This window comes from Gekko japonicus, unplaced genomic scaffold (assembly GCF_001447785.1).
Source record: "Gekko japonicus isolate JY-2015 unplaced genomic scaffold, Gekko_japonicus_V1.1 scaffold1525, whole genome shotgun sequence".
In the NCBI taxonomy this organism is placed as follows: domain Eukaryota; kingdom Metazoa; phylum Chordata; class Lepidosauria; order Squamata; family Gekkonidae; genus Gekko; species Gekko japonicus.
Window position 1 is genome coordinate 336,524 of NW_015176018.1, and position 27,656 is coordinate 364,179.

Here is a 27,656-nt window from a genome sequence, read left to right on the forward strand (position 1 = left end):
GGAGGGACTTAATGAGGTATAATGCCACAGAGTTTGTCCTCTGAAGCATATAGCTATCCTTAAGTCCTTATAGCAAATTATGTGGAGCCAAACCAGAGCAGGGTTTTGGGCTTGGGGGGGGGGGATTGAGTTCAATGGAAGATGGTGTTGTGAATCAAAGGGACCATCCATCCCAGAAAGTGCACCTTCTTCTGTGATCTCTGTTAGAAAAGCCTAATTTCAGGCTCAGAGGAAGAAACAGACACTTTTATGGTGACACATTGGTGGGGGACGACACCTTTTTGGTACATTGCATCCCAGGAAAGTGGAAGTGGGACAATATGGTGGTGGGGATCTTCACACATCTTTACAATTTAATAAAGGAAGGGGTTATTTGGTTTAAAACAAAATGGATTATCATTTAACCTTCTTTGTAGAATGATCCTTTGTAGAGACTTTGCTCTGCATCATAGCCCATTCATAACGAAGTAAATAAATAATGATGTGCTCACCACCACTGTACTCATTTCCCCCCCCCCTTAAAAATTTTCTGGCTACGAGCCTGCTTCTGTCAAGTGTTTTTTTCAGGGATCAGAAACCTGCATCTCATCCCCAAGGTCCACACATTCCAAAGACTTCAGGCAGTGCTGATCCACCCACCCAGAGGGCTCAGCTTGCCGCCGGTTCCTTATGTCAAGGAATAGTTCCCTATTTATTTATTTCAGAACTACTCGAGAAGATAGCTACTTTACTGTAATATCTTACAAGGATGGCACATTCTTATAAAGTACTGTTGATATTCTCTGACGCATATAAAATGTCATTTTCATACATTCTCATTGTGCGTGTCTTGTTATGGAGCTCTACAAGTGGTCAATTGCAGGAAACCGTACCTAGGTTTCTTATCACACTGGCTACTCGTTGGTTGGTTGGTTTCCAAATTGCTCATGAGCAAATGAGTTACAGGAAAAATACATTTGTGTTATAAACCTAATAAAAGCTATTACAGGAGTTCTTACAAGTGTCCAGGGGATTAAATTAGTCATGAGCAGTAACAGAAGATGCACATGTGACGACGGGTTGCACTTTTAAAAGCTTAGAAATGCTGTACAAACTGGTAAATTCTTCACAGAGCCAGAGAGCCTTGGGTGACAGGCTGTTCCAAGAGATCTGATTGGTTAGCATCAGCTGAACAGAGAAAGACTTCTGGTGCAGGGTGTCAGCTCCTGGCTCGTGATGTTGTGCCCTACAATTAACAGCCTGGGTGTGATCCTGAATGCCTCACTGACTAGGGAGGCCCAGGTCACAAATGTTGCCAGACTGGTATTTCTTCAACTGTGCCAGGTCAGGCAACTAGCCCCGTACCTGTCTCGTCCTGACCTAGCCATTGTAACTCATTCTACATGGGCCTACTCTTGAGGCTGACCTGGAAACTCCAACTGGTACAGAATACAGTGGCACAGGTCCTTACAGGGACATCCATCCTGTACTGTGTGAGCTACACTGGCTTCCAGTGGACTACCGGATCAGGTTCAAGGTTCTGGTACTGACCTTCAGCGCCCTAAATAGTCAGAGACCTACGTACCTATGGGACTGCGTCTCCTGGTATACCCCCAGAAGAGCATTGCACTCTGCAGATCAAAATCCATTGGTGGTCTCAGGCCTGAGAGACATCTGACTGTCCTCAACCAGAGCCAGGGCTTTCTCTGCCCTAGCACCAACCTGGTAGAGCTCTCTGCCAAACAACATCCATGCCCTTTAGGGTTTATCACAGTTCCACAGGGCCTGCAAGGCAGAGATGTTCAACAAGGCATTTGGTTGAGGACAGTGACAGTTCCATCCTGGCACTCCCACCTACTCCTGTGAGATAGTGGAGTTACTGTTTTTTCTTGTACCATCTCCACTTACTTTCTGCTTGTTCCTGGTTTTAATCTGTTCTTAATTGATGTTTTATGACTATGTTGTACAGCACTCGGAGCCCAGCTATGCCAGGGAAGGGCAGCTGAAAAATCCAGTTAAATAAATAAATAAATAATAAACCAGATGCTGAGGAGAATTCAGTCTGATTTCAGCCCTAGGTGAGAAGAGTTGAGTACTGACAAGGAGTGCACATTCAGCATAAATCAAGCCAAAAAAATACCCAAAAATACTTTACTGGTATTTTTCAGGTATTATTTAATCCAAATACAGATCAGATAAACAGTTGGTACAGTTGACCCCAAAAGAGAAGGAATTTCCCTACCCAGTCTAAACAGGGTGATAGCTTTGAAGAGTACAGAGATCCATGGTCTGGTGTGGTTAGAAACTGCCTTAGAAACCTTTAGAGTCAGTTAAAAACTCAAGACAAGTACTGGTGTTTCAAGAGAAGGGGTTTGAGTACTGGAAAGAGCATACCAGCCTTCTGGAAACCAAAGGACTTTAAGATTAATCAAATAAAGTATACTGAAGTGTTTGGGGAAAACACTGGAACAAAAACCTCTCAACGTAAATAAGTCTCTGTGAAAAGCTTAAGAAACTCTCTTTAGCTTGAAACATAAGAACTAAAGTCTGTGAATGTACTGATATTTACCTCAGAGTTATCTATATTGAGTTACCGCAGAAATTTTATCCCTGATTTCACCTGAACTTTCCCCTCTATGTTAAATAAAATGTTTTATCAATTTGGAATATAAAAATGTCTTGAGTGCCATTTAAGTTAAAGGGGGCTCCCAGTCCTCCCCTTAGGTTTCTGGACTGAGCAAACAGCCAAAATATACTGTGATAGGGTGGGACAGCCAGAGTACTTCAGGAAAGAAGAAAACACATTACTAGGGTGGCTCAGTCAGAAAGAGAAACAGAGAGAAAATCTGGCCTCTGAGGGAGGGAAGTTGGATGGGGATGTCATAGCACATTAACAGGACTTTTCTTTCCTTTTCTCCCTTACCAGATGAGGATAGGGATTCACTCAGGATCTGTTCTGGCAGGAGTTGTTGGGGTAAGAATGCCAAGATATTGTCTTTTTGGTAACAACGTCACTCTAGCAAGCAAGTTTGAGTCAGGAAGCCATCCACGCCGCATCAATGTCAGCCCAACAACTTACCAGTAAGTGCTTATCAGTCTTTCTTTGGATATTGCTTTGATTTTACATATTGTTCATTTAAAATAGTTATGTATTTTTAAATGAAATAAAACTACGGATCTCAAAATACAAAAAGGTAGCACATAACCAAAAGAGATGAATGAGATAAAAGGTAAATAAAAAGGTAAGCAATCAAATAAATCAGTTGTTATATGAGCAGCAATATGTCTGTATTGGAAATTCCTGCAAAGCCTGAAATTCAGTATCAACAAAATATATAAAAGAATATAATTTAGCATGAACTTGTTTAGCCTTAGTATGGTCAATTCTTTAGAACGTCCAATTTGAATTTTGTTTTATAAAACCCCATATACATAAATCCCATTTGGACATTATAGAGTGTTTCTCAGCCAGCTAGTGTTGAGTGAGCACTGAACATGTTGCAGTAAACAGAGAGCTGCTGTGGTATACTGGTTCATGTGCTGGACTGAGATGAGGGAGACCCAGGTTCAAGTCTCCACTTGGCCATGATGCTCACTTAGGTGATCTTGGGCCAGACACTTTCTGTCTCAGCTAATGTTGTTGGACAAGGTTATTGTGAGGACAAAAAGGAGGCGGTGTGAATTATTTATACCACCCTTGCTCCTTGGAGGGAAGAGTGGAATAAAAATGTAATTTAATAAAAGCGATGGAAATGGTAAGATCTTTGTGAAGAAGGTGCTGCACCAAGGCCAGAAAGCTGTGTAATGGTACTACTTGGGGAGGGGTGTGTGTTAATTAGTAATTTCCTCTGTTTCTCAGTAACTGAAGTCCTAGAAAATAACTCTGGGGAGAATCCAATACATTTCTTAAATCACACACACAAAACTAGTTGAAACTGCCCAAAACAATTTCTGGAACATTTAGTGCTCTGCAATAGGGTTTCTTCCACAGGATTCACCAGGGATGATGATGATGATGATGATGATGATGATGATGATGATGATGATGATGATGATGATGATGATGATGATTTCTGAATCGCCCCATTCCTGAGTTGACAGGGCTCTGGGCAATTTACAACAAATTAAAAACATACAAAGTACAAATTAAAATCAACAATCAGTTAAACACAATAACCACATAATCGCAAAATGTTACTGATAGTCTGCTGATGGTGTTTAGTGTTGGAAGGTGACATTCAGTGCCATAGTCCAAGGATGTGCCTGCTCACATTTTCATTCATCAATTTGTTCTCCTTGTAAGGACTGTTCTCATCTCAGATCAGCCTTGGCTTTTGCTTTGGTGACAGTTATCTTTGACTGTGTCTTCTTCTATGTTTGAGTTTTTGGGTGGGGAAGGGCTTGCTCCATTGCCTGCCTGCTTCTTTGCAGGATTCCATGTGGGCCCAGATCCCGAGGACTCATGATTCCTGCATCTCACCCAGCCAGCTGCCTATTACCCACCAGCATCATGATACCCAAGACACTAAGCAATCCTGTTGTTTCATAGTTCCTCACACACACACCCCTCCAACCCAACTATTTCTGAGAAGGCTGACATCCTAATCTTTCTTTTCCGTAGTAGAAAAGTAATCTTTCTTTTCCATAGAGCCAGTTTGGTGTAGTGGTTAAGTGCGCGGACTCTAATCTGGGAGAACCGGGATTGATTCCCCACTTCTCCACATGCAGCTGCTGGATGACCTTGGGCAAGCAATAGTTTTGTCAGAGCTGTTCTTGAAAGAGCAGTTCTTGAGCAAGCTCTCTCAGCCCCACCTACCTCACAGGGTGTCTGTTGTGGGGAGGGGAAGGGAAAGGAGTTTGTAAGCCGCTCTGAGACTCCGAGTGAAGGGCGGGATAGAAATCCAGTTTCTTTTCTTCTTCTTTTCTAATTTGGGACAGGTGGCTTTACTCACCTCCTCACCTGAGCTGGAACACAGGCAGCTGTTGTAAGCTCACTTAACTCAGGAATAAATTCCATTGAACTCAACAAGATCGACTTTTAAGTCAATAAGTCATGTTTGGTGTGGCACTGTTAAGATTCCCCGTAGCCAAAGGACTGACTTCCAGCAGTATACCTCTATCAACTCATAGCTCCAAATTTGCGTAGAGCCATATCCTTGGTTAGATTTAATGTTCTTCCTTCAGCTATTTTATCTGGCAGATTCCAAGGGACTCCCTATCCTAGCAGGTGCTGTCGTTGTATGAAGTACTGTGTTGAAACTGTTGCCCATGTCCTCCTCCAGTGCCCTCTCTATTTGGCGTCCCGTCAGGATCTTCTATATCCCATATTAGGCCAATTTTTAGAGACCCCTGATGATTTTAAACTCCTTTTATTGCTCGATAATCCAGATACAGAAATAACTGAAATAGTAGCAAAGTTTCTCTGCAGTGCCATGGTCCTACGGCCTGATAAGTGATATTATGAATTAGGTTTTATTATGATATTACTCTGTGATGTTACTCTTCAATTTTAGTTTTACTCTGCATGAGTTCGCATTTAGATTACTGTATCTTTATTTATATGCCAATAAAAGGCTTTGGATTTGGACTGACTTACTATATACACAGGTCACAGATTATCCTACAGTATAATCCAGGCCATTGCCTGTTGTAGTCACAGAAACAGGAAAGTTCAATTATGTAAAGATATTACTGTATTTTCTTTTAAGGTTGGTTTTAAAAGGAAATTCTTGTTCAGGTTTTGATTGACTGGGCAAATGTCTGCTGCTTTGATTAATTTTTATGCACTCACTTCTTGATGAGAAGATTGGCCTCTTTCTTGTCTCCGTTTTTCTGCAATTTGAGGGCAAGTGGTTTGCAGAGGCTCCCAGCATTGTTATCCTGCTCATCTTTCTTATTTTAACAGCACTGAGTGCCCAGGCATTTATAGGTCCCTTTAAATCACCATGTAAATGAAAGCTTATGTAATTTTCTTCAATGGGCATGGTGGGTATGCTAGAATATAAAGCATCTGGAGACTGAAGTTTTTTTGGGGGGAAGTAATTAAAAACTGGTGGGAGGAACGAAGTGCATTTGCTTCAGACAGAAATCAGGCAACTGGGGAGGAAGCAGGGTTCCTCAAAGGAGTGGGCCCAGCATGTCAAAGTAGGGCTTATGTGAAATTGGCAAGGACGGATCATGATGGATGAAGAGCGACAGAACAGATATCTGGAAATGCAAAGCAGTTTGGGGTGCAATTGGCAAGAAGATGGATCCCGTCTCTGCAAATGGTGTTTTTAAAACCTGGAATCAAGTGAGCCAATCCCTTGAAACTAGAAGTGGAATTATCAGCCCTTCTGGGATAGACGTTTTTTTAAAAAATGTTGCCTCCATGCTCAAAATCCCCACCTTAAACTGGCATTTTGTAGTTAATCCCCAGGAACCAGAATTTGATTCCTGCTATTGGAGCTTGAGTTCCAATTTTATAGACTACCTATTTGAACTAAGAATGTAGTGCAAATAAAGAAACCTTTGTAAATTAATTGTGTGGTTGATAAATGGATTAACTGTACAATCCTAAACAGGTTTATATACTTCCCATTGATCTCAGGGGATTTAGAAAGGCATACACTGCCTAGGGTTACACTGTAAGTCTGCATACATTTTCATATACTTAAAATAATGATTCTGAAGTAATGGAAGATATGTGATTTTTTTTTATTTTGAAATGAGTGAACTACTTTTTAAGACAAGGTTTTGCTCATTCAGAATGTGTAATGTGAAGATTTTAATGTAAACATTACAGCATTAGTGAGTGATAATTCCTTTGTATACTGTGAACACTCATATTTTTCAAGCATATGTTCATTGATTATGGCAATGGTGTGAAGAAAACTTGTGTATTGTATTTGGGGGTATTCACTATCCCAAGCCAAATTCCATTGTCCCTCCACAAAAAAATCTGGTTTTAGTGACTGAAGTCAGTTAACACCTAAAGCCCTGATACGCCTTTTCACATGAAGGGGTTTTGTTGTTGTTTAAAATTCTCCTTCCCCATTTTTGTATCATTAATAATTTTCACCACTTCTATAGAATGTGATCGGTCACCTTTCTGTGAAATGAAGGAGGAGCTGTATCTCTCTAAAGCCAAACTGTCCATATATCAGTGTATTTTTTGGGGGAAACCTAATGGGGTATAGTTTTTCCTCCAATGTGCCAAATAAGTTTATATTGCCAGCTTTAAAAATCTAGCCGAACCACATCCAGTGGAATTGTATGGACTAAAAAAGAAGAAGAATGTTGTCTTGAGACGCAACCCCATCCTCAGGGTGTTCCAGGCAAGAGACGAGCAGAGTAACCCATGGTGGTCTCCCATGCAAGTACTAACTATGGCTGCTCCCTTCTGGGCGTAGAGCAGGGGTCAGTGGGGGTGGGGGAGAGGTATTTGTGAATTCCCTGCATTGTGCAGGGGGTTGGATTAGATGACCCTGGAGGTCCCTTCCAACTCCATGATACTATGATTCTATGACCCTGCTTAGTTTCCAAATTCTTACAAGCTCAGGCTATGCTGGGCTATTCAGGCTGCTGGACTGGGAAAAAAACAACAACAACCCTGCCATAAATGCAAAATTCATTTGATTTCTCTGGGATTCTTTCATACCCCGGAAGCCTTTGGTTTACAGAAGAAAAATACTAAGTGATAAGCGGCTGCATTTTGGAGACATTGTTTACTAAGGTGTAAGTCCTGAAAGGAAAAAGTTGTAGTGCCACTTCTATAGGCATTCTGCCGCCGCCGCCCCCCCAACTAGGGAGGGACTCCACTCCAGATGGATGGTCCAGTTATTATTTATGATATTAAATAGTTCAGCATTATGAAGTTTAACTTGGTGTGCAAATATACTGCTGGACCTATTATGAATGTAAAAGGGCTTTTAAAAGACAAAACATCACATTTTCTTTAGTACAAAATTTGTGTTTTATACTTTAATTTTTTCCCTACCTCTCGGAGAGCAAAAACAAATATACATCTCCTAAGGCAGCACATGGTGTAGCAGTTTGCTGCTCTCTCTGTCAGACGTGCGCGCTCTTGTCTTGGGTGTACTTATAGCTTTGTTTATAAAAAAAAGAGGTGATTATACTTTTAAATATAGCAGACAGTTTAATTGTATATGATAACTAAGGTATAAAATATGCATTTTATATTGTTAAAGCAGTAAAGTAAGTTCAGGCTTGATTTTAAAAAGTAGTTGTGCATATACCATTTATTTCAACAAATTTCTGGTTTTTGTATGTGGGGGGGGATTTTTGCATTTTGTGTGTGCGCACGTTCCCATGCCTAGAAGTCATGGTAACCTCTGGCGAATCCTACTGGGGCACGGAGGACTTTCAGAGAAGTGGCTTGATAGCCTGCCTCTGGCCTCTCTGCCCTGGTATTCTCTGGAGGTCTCCCATCCAAATACTTGCCAGGGTCGGCCCTGCTTAGCTTTCCAAGATCTGATGAGATCGGACTTGCCTGGGCTAGCCAGGTCAGGGCTCTGTTTGTTTGTTTACAAAAAAGTATGAAGAGTTTATTCATCACTTCAAAAATTCCAGAAATTTAACATCTCTAATTAAGTGGCACCAATAGAGTTGCCAGCTCCAGAATGGGAAATTCCTGGAGGTTTGGGGGTAGATCCTGGGGAAGGTGGGGTCTGGGAGGGGGGGCTTAAAAATGTGAATCCTTGAGTTGCTAAAGTTTGAGAACCTCTCCCTTGGCACATAACAAATCAGTGCCAATGGCAACAATAACACAGTAGCTATTGGCACCAACTTCTATCTCCTCGCAGGCAGGACCTGTTTCTGTGTTTGGATCAGTCCTGGTAAATCAAAGCAACTATGCAAATACTGTGTTTGCAGAAAATGCTGCTTTTTATCTGCAGCCTGTTATAAAGCAAAGCGAGCAGAGCTCTTTAACTGAGCATGCTGGAGAACTTAATCTTAAAATGCCCTCTCTTCACTTATGTGTTTAATATATGCAGTGCCAGGACTACTTTTGTAAACAACCCATGCCTGTTGAAGAAAAAAGAGAGAAAGACAGGATCCAAGCAACTGCCTTTCTAAACAACCGGCGAGTGAGCTGTGAAACTGAAGTAATTGCTTGTTTTCAAGATAATTCCTCAGCTTTTTGTAACCCTTTGAATAATGGATTTATCCAATGGAGATTAATGGATTGGCTCCCTACAATACTCATATTGAGCCCCCTCCCCCAAGCAGACGGTTCTTAACTGGCGTGAATATGAGCACTTGTCATGAGCCAAGTCCTTTTTTCTTTTACAAGTTTGAGGATGCTCATTCATTTGCATCCTGCTTTTCTTGCAGTGAGCTTAGAGTGCCATTTTTTTAGTTTTGAATTTTTATTGAGCAAATTCCATAAAATAAATATATGTACAGAATAGTAATACATGGACAAACAATTATGCTACATAGTGATCTAAAGTGATCTAAATCATAAACATCACAATTGGAGAGAGTGGCATTTCAACGTAACAGTTGCCAGTCTCTGCCAACTGGCAACTGGCGGGAGCTTGGGGACACAAACTTTGGGGGGCACGGCATTGCATGCACCATGATGTTACTTTGGGGAAACCTGGAATTGATGTCGTGTCACTCTAGGGGTGCGTTCAGACGGGGTGTTTCAGCCGGCATAAACTGTACTGGTTGGAACCGGTGCAGTTTATGCCGGCTGAAACGCGATCGCACTCACCTCCTGACTGCGGATCCCATCGCAATATGCCCGTCCACACACAGTGGGCGTCGGCAGTTTGGTGTTTTTTAACTTAGTTTTTGCATGCGCATAGGCAGCCATCCACAGAATGGCGATCTTCGCGCATGCGCAAAAAACCCTGTCATACATTTAAATTTTAAAGCTAAGGACTTACCTTTAAAGTTTAAAGAGCAAAGTAGCCTCCCTGAGGGCCCGGATGCCTCCGAAACGCTAAACTAACACTAAACTAAGTCATTCAGAACTTTGTCCTAAAACCACAGTTTCCAGCAATTCCTAGAGCTACATGATGTCAGTTCTGGGTTTTCTGTGTTAAGTAGCACCATGCTTTGAGTGACACTAGCTTTTTTACTTTACTGTTACCACTGCTGGTAAATATGCAGGTGTGAACAGAACTATAGTGACGTCCCTGGGCAGGCGGGATTTGCAACATGCAACTACAACACTATGCACTGTTTTGTATGTTGGCCATGCAATCACATTATCCCCCCAGGCAACTCTCATGCTGCAACCCAAATCCTGTTTCTGATATTAGGCCTAACTACACATGGCAGTTTTCCCCAGGGGAATGCTATTTCTCTCATTAGGGACTGCGCATGTACCAATGTGTTGCACGTTATGTTTCCACAATGGGGCAAATACCACATCCCCAACGGTGACCTTAACAGTCAAGAAAATGGCATGGGGAATGAGATGTAGACCCACTTTCTGCATGCACTATGGTCCCAATCCAGATCAGGCCCACATGAGAACTTCAGAACTCTCTATCCAACTTGGGGGATGTCCCTAGGGGAAACTTAGTTCATACATAAATACAAGTCAACTGATTTCTTATCTTTAAGTTGTATTTCGTGATAACCTCAGAGCTCAGTGCATGAACTGACTCTACTGAAAGGCATTGCACTTCGGGTGATTCCTCCGAGCCTCACTTCAGATGATTCCATTCCAGGCGATGAGCATTGACACGTGCTGTCCAGAACACGCCCTTCTGGACGGGAACTTTACAGAACTGTGTATGAAAAGCCAAGGTCGGGAGCAGCCATGAGTGTGTTTTAGAGAAGTTGATGGTACTAAGAACAAGACCATTATTTCATTCATTCCATAGTGTTGAAATGGGGGATAGACGTGTGTGTCCCCCCCCCGACTTAACAGCTGTGTCTGTTACGAGCAGAGTAGTCCCCTCCAACCAGCATTGCTATACCAGCTCAGTGGTCCAAGTTGGTTTTCAGAGTCATGACGCTGTGTTGGCAGAGACGTCGCTGCAACCCTTTGCTCCCAGGACTGGGCTGGAATCTCCAGGGACGGCAACTGCAGAGAAATAGTCCCACATTCTTTGATGCCTGTGAGCAGGACTGGAGAGAAACAATCGTATTTTTAGGCTGCCTGGTATTTTTCCAGCATGCCTGCGAATCAATCCGATGAATGCTGTGAACGCCTGTGTGTTTGTTGCTAACTGTCACTGCTGTGCAGATTAAAAAAACATATAGCTTGACTCAGATGAGAAGTTATCTTATAATGCGTATTGTAAACACTCATCAGCTTTCACATAATAATCACAGTTTAAAAAGACCTTTGTTAGCCTTCCGTGTCCATCGTTTTCCTGTGTTGGAAGTAGAGTTTAAAAAAATATAAATATAACATTTGCTGTTGCCTAGCAACAGCACTGAACTTCGAGCAGGACCGCTCCAATTTACATTTGTCTAGAATGAATGTCAAGATATAAGACAGTGAGAGTTGCCTTGGTTATCTTTTAATTTCTTCAGAGTAAAATAGAAGGTTCTCTCGCTCCAGTTTTCGATTGGTCAGTGCTCAGCTATCAATTTAGCAGGTTCCATATCTCTCCAGTGGAATTTCTCTGGTATCTCTCAAGGCTTAAATTGAACTTTAAGATATTGTATTTCCTGAACTTTGATTGGCTATTGATCCCATCCTGGGTTAAAATGTTTTATGTCCTGAACTTCTTGGATAGGGTGGGAGCTTCAGGGCTGGTGGTAAAGAAGAAGAGGAGGAGGAGGAGATTTATACCCCACCCTTCACCACCCAAAGGAGTCTCAGAGTGGCTTACAATCTCCTTTCTCTTCCTCTCCCCACAACAGACACCCTGTGAAGTAGGTGGGGCTGAGAGAGCGCTTTTGAGAACTGCTCCTAAGAGAACAGTTCAAAGAGAACTTGTAACTGACCCAAGGTCACACCAGCAGCTGCATGTGGAGGAGTGGAGAATCAAACCCGGTTCTCCCAGATTAGAGTCCACTCTCCTAACCACTACACCAAACAGAGGGCCTGCATTGTCATCTGTGCCATGACTTCATTTCCAGGAAAACAGAGAAGTGATGTCAGGTCTCTCTACGAATCACCAGAAATTCCTAGAGCTGCCTGACACCGCTTTTAGGATTTTCCTGGAAGTGACATCGCGGCGCAGAAAATGTCGAATTTTAAAATAGCTTTTTCCTGCCTCCACTTGGAGAAGCAACGAGTAATGAGGACTGCCTGCAGGAGGTCTCTCACCATAGCAGGAGGCCTGGTAGCCCTGTGCTTGGAGGAAGGGCAGGGTCAAATGTGATCGGCAGATGTGAAATTCAGGGATGTCCAGGTTGGGGGCAAGGGGGTGCTGGATCCCCCCTCCCCCCGATTATTTCTATGGAAACTTTTGGTGGTAGCATGAAATGGAAGTCAGGTTCTTAACTTAGGGTGATACCTGCCAGAAATGTCAGTCCATACTGAATTTCCCCTTCTTTTCTACACCATTGGGTTGAGCATTTCCCTCTGCCTGTTAATGATGTGGAGCAGGGAGATGAAAATGGTTCTGGGTAGTCAATGACACAGATACGTTGTGCTGCACATGAGAACTTGATGCAGACTTGCAGGGGTTTTTGGCAGCATCCCTATATTTCTTTTTTATGTTTTGGGTAATGCCATGTTGAGATTAGCATCTTCCTCTTTCCTTCTGTGCTGTAACTAGGGTTGAGTTTAGGAAATTCCTGAAGATTTGGGGGTAGTGCTTGGAGAGAGCAGAGTTTGAAGAAGAGAGGGAGCTCAACAAGATAATGTAAGACAGAAACTCTCTCAAAGGTTGAGCTCCCCCAGCCCAATTTGAGAAAGCACACGTCAGTCTTGTAGAGGAGAATCAGATCTTGTACTTTATTGATCAACAAAGGAGGGAGGTGCAGATCCAATACGGTTTTGGACCCCACAGCTCTCCCTCAGGTTACAATGGGAGACATAGGGTTTTATACCCCCTATGACACTTAGAAATAAATCACAATTATTGGTTCCATCAAAGTTTGTCACATATCCGTCACACCATTCTGATTGGGAATCCAACCTGGGGGTTAGATTTTCCCAGGCAAAAATATACCTTCTTCAGTTGAACAATAGGCTTTCTTCTTCCTAGGCTGTGAAATTCTACAAAGTATCTAATTGTAACACATATTAGTACATCATGCAGTGTTCTTCAGCTAACGCAAGCAAACTGACATCAGGGGCATGCGCGATTAGAACTGGCAAGAAGAGGCAAAGTCACTGCAGTATGATTGCCTGTCAGCATTTAGCATTTTACCCACAATGCCACGCGACGGCGGGATCACATAGATCCCCTGAGCCGCCGCGCCGTTGCTCCCTGGCATGATCAGATGCCGGGAAGGAAGCCACCGACCGGAGACCGAGACAGCCGGCTGTGCATGTGTGCACATACGCAGTTCGGCCAGGAGCCTTGGATGCGCCGGCAGAAGGACGCGCCGGCCATCCCCCGGCCGCGCTTGATGCGGCCTTACTGGTAAGTCCACCTCTGTAGGTGGTTTCTTTTAGCTACGGATTTTCGGCCTGAAGAGCTGGATCGGGGATGGGTGCGCAACGCTTCCCAGATGTTGCGGTGGAATCGCGCCCGTTTGCTGCGCCCCCAATCCGTCCCTCTTCCGGCCCTAAACCTCCCGTGTGACCGGGGCCATAGATGTGATGCCATGCAGCCTGCCCTCCGAAGCTACCATTTCCTTTGGAGGATTGAGCTATGCAGTCTGGAGGGTGGTTGTGATTCTGGATGAATGGCAGGACCCACCTAGAATTGGCAACCTGAGAAACAACTTCTTAGCTAACGATGTTCTTTTGCATCCTATGTAGAAAACTGAAAGCTGATGAGAGTCGTGTGGACAGCATAAGGGACTGGCACTGGCTGGGTTAAATTAGAAGGAAAAGTGTACAAGACAGCATTGTTTTTTGTATTACAGAGCTTTGTAATGTGAGAAAGCACCTACACATAGGCTTCAGAGAAAGCATAGTTTTTGTGGACTGCCAAGGATAAAAAGAGCCTGCTTTTCCTAGGGGCTGGTTCATAATATCACCACTTTGGGACTTATTATCTTTGCTCTTGGTGGGATTAAGTGTCCTGTGATTGTGTGCGTTGGCTGCCGTTGGCACAAATTGCCAGTGTGCCCAGGAGATGCCGCATGGATTATTGCTGTTTATTATTTACATAGCAACATCAGTGGACATAGCACTTTGCAGGCGTAGAGTTTACCATAAAGTTACCAGTTATTCCTAGAAAGGTGTGATGTCACAGAAGATACTTACTCATTAGTAAAAAAGATTTTTAAAACCCCAGTATTAACTGGGAAACCACTAGTCTGCTTGATGGAACATGGATGTACATAGGCAGAATGTATTGATACAAAAGGCACAGTATTATAACAAAGAAACAGAAAGAAATTTATTATAAAATACAGAGAATTTGCAAGGTATAAGAAAGAGCCTTTAGAATTTTTTTGCTTATACTCTATCAGATCTGATTATCCTTTTAGGCAACAAAAGGTATCAAAATAGAAAGAATAAAGCATTCCAGTACTGAGGAATGTGAGATGTAAAAAACCAAATAGGTCCAAATGCCTTGCACTATCTTTTTTTAGTTCAAGATGGCATATACCTGTGCTACTTCTTCCGGATGGAAAAGCAGAATCAGATTGGTTAGACATGACTGAGTAGCTCAGGAGGGCTCAGACAACAGCTCCATTCAAACAGCTGACCAACCAGTAACAGACTTAGGATCCAAGTCAATTTACATTTTCCAGTGTATTGTATATTTACAGTTTAAGACTGGCTGACCAGCTTGATTTATTAGCCAGTGACAAAACATGTTAGGACAGCCAATCACAACGAGTAACACATTTATTAGCCAATGACAGAACAGGTTAAGATAGCCAATCACAATGAGTAAAGCAAAACCAAAGGAAGGTAATTTGAATCAAGTATCTGTGAATGGCTGAAGCCATCACTTTGATTTGATGGAAACAGGCCATTGGCTGCTTCACTCCTAAACTCAATCCAGATGTTAGAAACAAACAAGGATTGAACAGTGGTTAAGAACCCCAGCTACGGGGGGGTGGAAATTAACTTTGATTTGTTTTGATGTTTGCATTTGGACATTATGGCTAACAGGCATTATTGAAGACTTCCATCTTCAGTCTCAACATGCTTTATGAGGGGAGGTGGAAGAGACAGCTGAATCCTGGCATTTAGCCATGTTTGTACCCATCATAAACACAGTCCAGTTTGGAGTAGTGGTTAGGAGCGTGGACTCTAATCTGGGAGAACTGGGTTTGATTTTACACTCCTCCACATGCAGGTCACAAGTTCTTTCAGAGCTGTTCTCTCAAGAACAGTATTCTCAGAGCTCACTCAGCCCCACCTGCCTCTCGGGGTGTCTGTTGTGGGGAGAGGAAGGGAAGGAGATTGTAAACTGCTCTGAGACTCCAAGGGAAGGGCGGGGTATAAATCGAATCTCGTCTTCTTCTTCGTGACACCTGTAGGGAGCCCTGCGGATGGTCTGTTCAGAAAGGGAAGCAAATCCTAATGTTCATTAGCATACCACAGAACTTGGCATTTTCTGGTAACTGAGAGACAAATAGAGGTTTAACATTTATTTTAATAAATAAAATAAATTCCGAGATCAGTGAACAGGCAGGTTTAAACTGGGGGCTTTGGCCTACAGACAAAATGGAACTGGCCAACTTTAAAAAAACCCAACACAGCTAATTAAAATGTGCTGTAAACAGAGGAGTCCTCTATAAATCTCAGCTTGAGTAACTGCAAATGTGCAAATGTTGGCTACTTCTCAGCATTGCCAATGGCAGCCTGTGGGAAGGCTGCAGCAACAGTACAACTCGAGTGTCAGTGACATGTCATCTGTCACAAAACCCCATTGCAACACAGGAACTGTTGAATGATATGGCAGCTCACACATTTGTCTTAAACAATACCCTGTCTCAGGCAATACAAAATAGCAGATGGCCCAGAGAAAAGTGCCAGCAATTCAGGAGTCAACGATGCTTTACAGAGAAGTCAAAGCCACTGCCCTCCCCCCCCCCCCCCCCCACCACGAATTAGTAGCTAACTGTGATATCAGTATTGTATAGCTGGCCAGCCCGCCGGTAATTGTTCTATTGTATTGCATTTTATATTCAACATTTATATATTATTCAGGGGCAGTAGTGCATGAATTGTTCCGTTGCATCAGCGATATAATGAGAGATAAAAACCATTTTAAAATACACAAGCAAACATAATAGGTAGTTAATTATCATACAAATAACTTTTTTGCTGCTTTGGCTTGCTTTGGCTCGCAATTTGGGGGGGGGTCTAACTTTTGATCTCAAATTAGCAACAAAACAATGATCAGCATAACCCCTTTTCCCCGCCACAAAGTACAGCATTCTGGTCAATTAATAATACATGCAGATGCCCCGGGAACTTCACAGAATACAACCCGGCCCAATCGAAAGAGGAGAAAATCCAGACAAAGCGATGCCCAGGCCAGGCAGCAGAATGGGAAATGTATATTTATCGCATACAGGAGGAATGGAGAACCTCCATCTCTTTGGAGAGCAAACTGAAGGTCATCTCTTAGCCCCAATCCTCCAGTGTTATATAATAAGAGGGGCTACAGGAAGGGATGGTGTCTTCAGTTTTGCCTTGCATGCTGATAGATGAATGGAGATTCTGAGTGCTAGTTTGCTCCTTAGTATGATCTGGAGAAACAGCAGGAGTGGCAGAAATCCCAGCAGAGCCTCCAGCCTCTGAGCAGGATGCAGCCAACACAGCAAGAACAAAACCTCTTCCAGAGGTCAGTAGTGTTTGTTTTGATTAGTGTGTGTGGATGGTTGTTGGGACAGTGTGTGTATGTGTTTTACTTGTGATTGTTGCCGGCTATCTTCTAGTGTCGATTTCTGCTGCTTGCTCTTGTGTCACTTAGTTGTTCATGGTTATTTTCTGTTGTTGTTGTTATTTTCTTATAGATGATTGAGGGAGTCCCAGAATAGCTCTGAGGAATCCAGCCTCTCTGTGTTCGGACTACCTCCATCGAGGCAAAATGTCCGCTCCATAAAGTAGCTGAGACAGCTCTTATCTTTGGCCCAATATATGTGAATTGCAGCAGGCACAAAACATCCATCCAACTTTAGCATAATGGAATTGAGTAGTTGCTTGAGTGGTTTGTTCAGCTTTCCCTTGTGCCTGTTGAAGAGGAGTTATCTATTTCCCAGTAGAATGACATACAATGCCCAAATATATATAGAACTTCACTTGTTCCAGCAGATGGGGGGAAAGTATACATATTACTGAAGTAGTGCCTATTTTTTTTCCCTGAAACCTAGCCACTGTGACTAGACCTTGAATGCTGAAAGAGTTCTATTAACCAGAACACGCACCAGTGCTATAATTTGTTTTAATGCCTTTATTACTGAAAAGGTCTGTGGACCGTATAGTGAAAGTAATACATAGCAGGAAAAGTCAGTTTTCTTTCTGTGGAAGTCAGTGGCCTTGTGTAAAGAGGAACAGATAACATTTTCAGCTTGTACCAGGATTGGCATTTTGGTGGGCATTTGGGACTGCATCGGGAGGAGGGAGGCAAGGGGGTTGCACTGAACCAATATAAATCCTCCTGTCAGCAGAAACTCTCTATGGTGTGTTGTCCAATGATATCTCTGGGATATTCTGGTGTGTACAGATCTCTGAAAAGACCTAGCAGAGCCTCTAACAGTGACATCCTAATAGAGCCAGTCTGGTGTAGTGGTTAAGTGCGCGGACTCTATTCTGGGAGAACCGGGTTTGATTCCCCACTCCTCCACTCGCAGCTGCTGGATGACCTTGGGCAAGCCATAGTCCTGTCAGAGGGGGTGCTGTCTTGGGAAGGCGGTGTTTGAGAAGAAGAGGGAACTCAGTGGGGATGTGACATGACAGAGTGCACCCTCCAAACTTTCCATTTGCTCCACAAGAACTAGTCCAGAGATCAGTTGTAACTGTGAGGAAAACTCCAGGCCCCACCTGGAGGTTGGTGACCTTAAGTCCTAGGCAAAATTACACCTTTCTTCGGCTTCCCCTTCAGTGTTAGAGTGGTTTAAAGAGGGGATCTTATTTTCATTCTCACAGTTATTTTAGTGGGTTTAGAAGGGTGTAGCTCCATTTGGGATTGCCCTGCCAATGGAGAGGCCAAGTCTCCAACAGTAGTAGGAGACCTCCTGGCAAATCCCCATTTTCCCCACTGGTGTGTCAAAGGTAACTATGTGGGGGGAAATGGGGAGAAATGGGGGGCGTGCACCAGCACCATGCCAGCATGCAGCATCACTACGGGCAAAAAAACAGAAGTATCATCATGATGTTGAGGGCAACACTTAGGATTTGCCCAAAATTCTATGCTGTCACTTCTGGTTTTTTTGACGGAAGTGGTGTGTCACTCGCTGGCATACCAATTCCCTCTGCCCAGATCCTCCCGGCTGAATTTCCCAGGCTGAAGTTGGCAACCCTAACTGTAAAGGATGCGAGACTTGTAGATTCAACTAAGCCCCAAGTTTATTCTTATTCTTCAAGTTTAATTCTCCATTGGCTAGCTTAATAGGTTTTCAGAGCAATTTACAGAAACTCGTAAAAATATGAAAACATCTCCATAAAATCAATAAACGGTTAAAATGCCTAATTAAAAACCAGTCCAGTTGGCAGGCGCTTAAAACAACTCTAGCTTAGCACCCCAAAGCCTTTGTAAACAACACAAAAGTTAAGCATGTTTCCTGAAGGTTCTTCTGTGGGAAAGAGGCAGACACCACTGGGAAGGCCCTAGGGCTGTCCATCTCTTGCCGGTGGCAAGGACACCCTAAGCAGGACTTCCTCAGCTGATCCTAAGACACTGGAAAGGAGACACTGAGACTCTTTCAGGCTGTAGAGGTCAAAACGAGAACTTTGAACTGAACCTGGAAACTGAGGGGTGGAGCCCAAATAAATTTTCCATAAACAGTAAGAGTGGGGTGATGTCCAACGCTTCACTTTTCTTGCTGCACACACACACACCCCATTTGCCTCTCATGCTGTTCCTGAGAGCCAGTTTGGTGTCATGGTTAAGAGCGGCAGACTCTAATATGGAGAAACAGGTTCGATTGCCCACTTCTCCACATGCTGCCAGCTGGGTAACCTTGGGTTGGTCACAGTTCTCTCAGAGCTGTTCTCTCAAGAGCAGTTATCTCAGAGCTCTCTCAGCCCCACCTACCTCACAGGGTGTTTGTTGTGGGTAGAGGAAGGGAAGGAGATTGTAAGCGGCTCTGAGATTCCGAGTGAAGGGCGGGATATAAATCCAACCTCCTCCTCCTCCTCTTCTTCTTCTTCTTCTTTCCCTGACCCCAAGGGCAGTATTTTGGGAATGACAGTGGGCTGCAGCAGGAGAGGAGAAGCACGAAAGTTATTTTGTATTGAATGAAGTATTTGTATGGCTGGAAAATTTAACCCGGATCCAGCCCTTAGTCATAACCACTGCAGAAAGTTAAGATTTGATTTATGGTACAAGGTACCTGTTAAGAATACATCCATACAGAACAGATAAAAGTCTCTTAGAATCATAGAATCATAGAACGTTAGAGTTGGAAGGGATCTTGCAGGTCATCTAGTCCAACCCCCTGCACTCTGCAGGATTATAGCCGAAAGATGGTCGTCCAGCCTCCGCTTGAAAACGTCCAGCGAAGGAGCATCCACCACCTCCCGATGCAGTCTGTTCCACTGCAATCCCGAGCAAGAGATAATACATCTGCTCCATCTTCTACGTGACAGCCCTTCAAATACTTGAAGACTGCAATCATGTCCCCTCTAAGCCTTCTATTTCCCAGGCTAAACATACCCAACTCTTTCAGCCTTTCCTCACTCGCGGGGAGGGTGGGGTAAAAATGTTAACAATAATAAATAAGACTTGGATTCCAACCCTCTCACCATCCTGGTTGCCCTCTTCTGGACACGCTCGAGCTTGTCAACATCTCACCTAGAACAGAGAAATCAAGGAACATGCTGGTGGAGTTAGTAAGCTGATCTCAGGGATGAGAAGCAGTATTATAGCCTGTGGTGAGAAATTGTTCATTGAATGGCATTTTGTGAATGGCTAACCTTCATCCTGACATCCTAGTTAGTATCTGAACCACTAAGCAAATAGTTCTACATGTCCAACTGGTTCAGTCACCATCACTACCACCTCATGCCACCTGCCATGCCACTTTTGAAACTGAGAAGACTTTCAAAAGCAGTTTGTTATATGTCTGGGTGCCCCGTGGCATAAACGAAAAAGGAATAATATAAAATAAAGGTTTCAGAGAGTAGCTTTGTTGGTCTGCAGTAGAACAGCTAGATTCAAGTCCAGTAGCACCTCAGAGACCAGCAAGATTTCAGGGGAGTAAGCTTTCGAGAGTCAAAACTCTTAAACACCACACTTAACTGGAACAGCACTCCAAGGCCTCGAGAACAAGAAGTCAAGTTCTTGGAATAAAACAAAACAACAAATGAAAGAGATGTGCTTCTGCAATAAATGCATTCTCCCCAACCAGGCTTAAATTTACTAGGAAAGGTTTTCCAATGGCCTTTTGTTATTTATTCATCAGTTGCTAATTCTAAAACTAGAGGTGTCTCTGTCTTTTAAAGTGATAAATTAGAATGGGAATTTCAACAGGAACCACCTGATAATAATGCAAAGTGTACTGATCAAAACAATTTTAGCTACTCTGTTACAATGGGGACTGTTCAGTTCTAATGCTGGTTCAATTTAATCTTATGAAGCTTTAATGATATTTTAGAATTCAGGAATGGGGAACTTATACTTAGTAGGGACTTAAACGTGGTGCTAATCCTTTTTCAGACAGAAAAGCGACAGTAATTTTACAGTCAGTGCAATTCCTAGAAAACTGAAGGAATGAAAAATAGATCATGCCCCTCTGTAGGCAAATTGAGGGTTCAGTTCAGAGACTTAAATTGCCACTTGAGTAGGCAGCAATCCGATTCTAGAATCTAGGGGAAATTGAGCGGCTCCTCCCAAATCTTCTGTTTGTTTCATGAAAAAAGTTGGGGCACAGTACTGAAAATCTGTTTTAAGTCAGCTACCAACAACTGATGGGCCCTGGCTTGGGTAGCCCAGGCTAGCCTGATCTCGTCAGATCTCAGAAGCTAAGCAGGGTCAGCCCTGACTAGTACTTGGATGGGAGACCTCCAAGGAAAACTCGTGTTGTGACAAGGAGGCAGGCGATGGCAAACCACCTCTGAACATCTCTTGCCTTGAAAATCCTATGGGGCCGCCATAAGTCAGTTGTGACTTGAGGGCACTTTCCACCCCCACCACCCCATCAATTGATATCAGAAAGGAACATGCTTAGGAGACAAAGGCCCCGGTCACATGGGCCGGAAAATGCGGGGGGGAAGCGTGGCTGTTTACCCCGGAACAAAGTAACGCGCGGCTGCCCTATCAGACGTCCCGTCAAGGTCCCGTGGTTAGGCCGTTAGGTGCCGATCACATGGCTAGTCTGCAGCGCAGCAAAGAAGCGGCACAGCGCTATCACACCGGCAATTGCACTGCCCCACTTCCGTGGCAAACGGGATTTTTTTTTGTCTCACCGAAGTTTGTGCATGCGCATAATTGTTTGTGCGCATCCTGTGGAAACATCTGGTTTGCAACGGGACATGGGCGGGCGCCGGATGCCATGGGTTTCCAACGGAAACGCGATCAGACACCCGCCCTTGCCCCGTGTTTTCCAGAAACTAGTACATTGTATGTACTGGTTTTTTACTCTGCATCTTCAGCAACAAGCCACGGGTTAGCCACGGGTGCACTACGCTTCCCAGATGTTGCAGTGTGATCGCGCCCGGAAAATCTGCCTATCATCCGTGTCTTCAGCGTGGCAACTTGTGACCGGGGCCAAAGGTTAGCAGAAGAAATGAACTGGCCATTATAATCAGCTTGGGATAAGAGCAGTCCTTGTTTATTTTGAACTGGAATATGCACTGGGGTGTTCATTTGGTTGAAAAGAAATATCTGTCACATTTCAAAAGAAACATTAAGACAGAGGAATCACCATAGTCAGAATATAAAGAAGCCTGTTTCCTTAAAACAGGAGGGAAAAGGGGGGGGGGCAAATATGATTCTACTAGTGTCAGGGTATTTCATGAATACATTTCTGGTTTGCTGGGGTTGTATATCATCATCTGAAACTGGACTAATACAGAACACACTGGGGGATTAGGATGGCTTTATGCAAAAATGGAAGCGTCCACAGCATTTTTGCAGCTGAAGGAATAGATTTTGCTATCAAACTCAGGGGGAAGCTGCAGTCAGACTTGGAGTTGGTATGAACGCTCTGAGAATTGCAAGGTGCCTGGCAGGGATAGTTGGGTCCAAAAGACCTAATCCCCAAACAAATGTTTGCTTATGTATCGCACACAGCTCCTCTGGATCTAGCGTGTGCATTTCGACATTTGGCACCATGTTTGCATTGGCTGTTTTTTTTAGACAGTCAGTCTGGCCTTTATAAGGATAACAAATTGCCTCTCCTTTTACAGTGGCAAGAAATCCTCTGCTGACCCAACCAGTAATGAAAACTGTACATTAAGCCCCTTTATTGCCTAATGAAAGATTCTTTTCCCCAACTTACTTAAGAAATAAAACCTGCTGGAAAGACATTTGTTTAAACAAAAAGGAGACCTTATTAGCATCTTGTCAGCAAAATAGAATACTCGTAGAACTGAGAGCCAGAAAGATTGGAGGGTTTCCTCCTCCCTTTCATCAAAAGTTTCTCCAGTTTAATTACTAGTAAGGTAATTTTTACTTCAAAACAAAATTGGGGCTTCACTCAGACATGGCTTCTGAGTTTCAGCTTCTGAGACATTCACAATCTGGTGCAAATTTAGCACCATGCTTAACTTTGCTTTTAAAATTCTGTTCCACTTTTTGCAAGGAGAAAGGGAAAGGATTCTGTTCTTTCATATGTAAAAATTCCCTTTTAACTAGTGTAAAAAAGCCTTTCCAGAAGATTATATATTCCTACTGCTGTGCTCACGAGCCATGATTTAGCATTAGGCAGGTATGACACCCTGGGTCGCATAAGGAGAGCTGTTTTGTAGGGGATCATACTTTGTGTTACAGGAGGAAGATCCATAGCATTTATTTAAAGTGTTACAGATCAGTGGTAGAAGGAAGTAGCCCACAGCAGGGTTGCCAGAAGGCCTGGAGAAAAATGTCTGGCCCCTTTGAAAGTATGAAAATGGGTATTGGAAGTCTCTCATAGCATCCAATTAGGCCTCTATTAAAGGGACAGGTCATTTGGCAATCCTAGCCAAAACCCTTCAAAGAACATTAAAAAAAAAATTAGAGGGCTGCTTCAGAGGTAGTAATGTGTATGCCAGATTTTCTTACAGTGAGTTGTATCAAAGTGTGTTCACTGGGAGACCAGGTTTCCCACTTCGTTGTTCGCCACCACTTGGTGGGGTGGCAAGAGAAGAAACAGCTGCAAAGCAGCATCACACCATCACTTCCAGGGCATACTTCGGAGTGGCTTCACATCACCAATGCAATGTTCCAGGATTTGGACAAAACATAAAGTTTTGTCTGAATCCTAGAGTGCCACATTGGCATTATGTCAGTGATATGATGTCTCTTCTGGGTAGGGTTTGCTAGGGTTGCCAGTCCCCAGTTGAGTGGCAGTTTGGAACCCCTCCCCCTCACTTCAGGGCTATCAGGAGGCAGGGGGAGTTGGAGCCCCTCCCCCCACTTCAGGGCTATCAGGAGGCAGGGGGAGAGGGACTCCAGACCCCCGCCCCCCAAGCTAGAAATAAGCACGACTTACCGGAAGCAGGGAGGGAAGAAGCAGGAAGTAAATGTGACATGCCTACGTCACCTAGAAGTGACATGGCATGTCGGTGATGTTGAGGGGGTGCTCTGGTTTTTGGGCAAAACTCTGTGGTTTGAAACCAACTTTACCAGAGTTTTGCCCAAACTCGAGCGTCACCCCTCATGTCACCGACTTGCCTACGTTACTCCCAGATGACTTAGGCACATCACGTCTATTTCCAGGTATGTCATTTCCAGCTTCCGGAACGCTCCCTCCATCCCCCCGCCTGCAGGTCCAACAGACCTAGCAACCCTATGCCATAAGAGGTGTCATGCCATCAACATGATGTCCTTTCCCCCGTCTCCACTCCTCCCTCTCCCTCTGGTTGTGAAATGAATGCTAGCCACCCTAGCATTATTAGAGCTGAGGCTAACTGCCTGGAAATTGACAGTGCAGGCCTGAAGCCTGGGTTAGAGTAAAGGAGGGCAAATAGGAGGAATTCATGAGGTTCTGTAAATATTTGCTACCTCTTCACCATACAATGGCCTTCTGTTCTTTCTGCCCTCACTCCTTTCTAACTCTGTAGTCTTTTCACTCACAGCCATTTCACTGGAAACAAACAGATCCCTTTAAGCACGTTCCTGAAGAACACCTTCTTCACTCCTACACTGCACCTGCTGCCAGTGTTCTGCCACAGAAGTGTAGCCTTGTTGTAATTTCATGTTTTCTCTTCAGGAAAGTGTATAGTGCGATGCATAAGGTGGTTTCTCCTTGGATAAAGGAGAACTTGATTAGAGTAGACCTTGAGCAGAGAGGAAGCTTAAACTGCAGGCAGTGTTGCCAGGAGGGAAATAGTTTTAAAGACAGGAAACAGATATTAGAGGTTTAATCACCTGCTTGCATCTTATCTCACTTTGCAGATATAGTGCATGGGTGCAGCTGTAATAAGGGGAGTCAACCAATTGACCAGGGAGTGACCTCAGTGCCCCAACTGCCAATTGTCAAGAACTGCTTTAACTGCTATGGCATATTTGTATTATAGCAAAAGGGAATGTTGAATGTACGTTCCACGCAGTCTGCAAAGGGAATGTTAAACTTCTTTATAGCCCTGAGCTATTTGCTTCCTTAAGATGCAAATTTGTTCTGGATTTCAAAACAAAACAAACAAACAAAGGAACAGATTACATATTTATAAATTCTGGGTTTCTTTTAGCTGATAACTGGATTTTAATTTATTTGTAGGAATATTTCACTCACATTTCTTGTCGCACTGCATTCAGGCCTCCTTGAAATTCATGGGGGGACCATGCATTGCAGTCACTTCTCAAAGTATTTTAGATACTGTTGCAAATCCCCAAATGAAAAGAGTTTATCCACCTGTAGCAGGTAGATATCCTTTGGAGATGTTAGTGGACAGCTTGTTCCTGTGGAGCTAAAACCTCTGTGATAACTAATGTGCTCCATTATTGCCTACTTCATTTATTGCATTTTTTGGGTCTGTTTTCTTTACTGCAACCATAATTGCTGGTTCACAAAAGATGCCTTAGGTCCAGTCATTATTTCTTAAGAGCCTTCTGCAGGGTCACACAGCTGCTACCAGTGCCCGGGGAAGAAGGAAGCTAAAGAGACTCTTTCTGCATTAGGGGAATGAAATTAGTAGATAGATGGGGAATGTCTAGTAGGGGGAACATGTACATTTGGAACTTTTTATAACACACTGTGCAAGCATTGCTGAAGACAGCACATTCTGTGGATGAAGGGGACTATCTCAATCACGGTAAAACAAAAAAGAACCACCACGAAATATATTAAAGATCATCCAAAAACAAGCTCCATTGTATTTTTTAATTACATTTTATTTTTGTACTTCAAAAAAACCTCAAGGGCAGAAAAATCTAGTCTAAGAGCTAATATACATATATATGTATTTCTGTGTGAATCATATCTGTTACACTGTAAGTTTGACTAAGGAGACAATGGTTACCTTCACAAATATATAATTCAATCAATAATTTAATAATTCCAATATGCGGTGGATACTGTCTAATAATCTATTCCTGTTGGTATGTAAATTAACAGACAAAATATTATAATTAAAGAATTAGGAGAATCCTCATCTGGCTCAACGTTAGCTATCTAATTCATGATCACACATCCCTCTTTAAGAAATAAAAAATTAAAAACTCAGTCAGCAAAGATAAAATGGAAAATATGGTATTGACAGTCTTAGGGCTGCTAACCTCCACGTGGAGCTTGGCCTTTTTCCAGAATTATACCTCATTTCCATACTACTGAGATCAGCTCCCCTGGAGAAAATGGCTGCTTCGGTTATGCCCCACTGAGGCCTCTCCCTTCCCCTCTCCCCACTTCAAATCCCCAGGAGTTTCTTAGCCTGGAGCTGAGAACCCTAAGCTCAGTCTCCACCAGTACTAGGGTGGAGTCTGGGTCTGTGGTGCCCTCCAGAGTTCCCCTTTATCCACCAGGCCACCCCCAATTCAAACATCAGTAAAGATGGAGGTTTGCCTCCACTCTGCTCCCTGTCACTCCTGTCTTGGGAGTGGTCTGACCTGGCCCTCCTTGGCCTCCCTGGGTGGGCCTAACAAAGGATTGTCTGGGGGTGGGCTCACCCATAGTGGGTCCTATGGTGCAAAGGGAATCTTGGCCAATGGCCTCCCTGGTTTGCCCCTCTCTTTTCCTGCTCTGCCCTCCACTGAGGTATTAAGAGACTCCTCTGCCTCTCTGCCCAGGCCCCAGGAGTCCCCAGCTGCTGCTGGCCTCCTCCTCTGGCCTGTTGCCAGGTGTGGTTTGCTGCCTGAGCCCCTCCTCCCTTCTGAGGCAACCTATTGGGCCTGCCAGGCTCTGAGGTGGCTGCCGGTGGTGCATTTCCAGGTGTGCCCTCACCCTTGCTCCCTTCCCCACTCCTCCACTTGCAGCTGCTGGATGACCTTGGGCAAGCCACAGTTCTGTCAGAGCTGTCCTTGAAAAGAGCAGTTTCTGTCGAGAGCTCTCTCAGCCCTTCCTGCCTCACAGGGTGTCTGTTGTGGGGAGGGGAAGGGAAAGGAGTTTGTAAGCCGCTCTGAGACTCCCTTGGGTAGTGAAGGATGGGGTATAACTCCAATCTCTTCTCTTTTTCTTCTGCCTGGGTGAGACTGGCCCCTGCCAGAGTCACTTCTGGAGCAGGTGAATGTGAAGGTGGGTTTACCATCCCTGGACAAGTATTATATAGGAAAGAAGCAGTTTAGCTTTATTTGTGCCTAAAAATAATTCCAGACATCTGCTTTAATAGATGTACACCAAACCAGAACAGCCATAAATAATGTCCTGATCTTGTGGTTGCTTTGCCAACCAGATGACTCGAAGAGTGTTCCCAAAGGATCCGTGTTATATACAAAGACACATCAGGCTCTTCAGTGTGAACCAGCTCCTACCGTCATGAATCAGGAGTCTTGAACCACTTTGGTTTCAATTAGTAGGTTTGCTTTTCCTCATCCTTGTTCTACAACGAGCCTTATTTCCTTCAACTGCATTGAACTGGATTTTCTCCAGTGCAAACAAGGGAATAACTCTGACATATTTCTCCAAGCGGCAAAATGTTTTATCTGTCTTTTCCTTCTGCAGAGCCAGCTGGAAGTCTGACAATATCCAGAGTATTAAAATGCATTTCCTGACCACAAATAAGGCTGTGTTAATATACCAGCGAGCCAGAGCTTCCATAGCACAAGGTCCGATTGTAACTGGGTAGTAGTATTCAGCAAGTAGGCCTGCTGATAGGAGGAAGGGTCAGATTTGGAATCTATCTGCCAGTTTGTTTGTTTGTAAGATGCTAACATACTCTA

The 27,656-nt window shown here is 43.7% G+C and overlaps 1 protein-coding gene across 1 annotated transcript in view; it reads left to right on the plus strand.

The window, feature by feature from the left end:
* The window catches only part of GUCY1A2 (guanylate cyclase 1, soluble, alpha 2), a gene marked incomplete at its 5' end in the record, with an annotated part of 237,962 nt that overhangs the window by 207,681 nt on the left and 2,625 nt on the right, over window positions 1–27,656 (plus strand). The window contains one exon of the mRNA XM_015426580.1: window positions 2,906–3,060. Within this exon, the coding sequence (XP_015282066.1) occupies window positions 2,906–3,060 (155 nt within the window). The remainder of the gene's footprint in view (window positions 1–2,905; window positions 3,061–27,656) is intronic.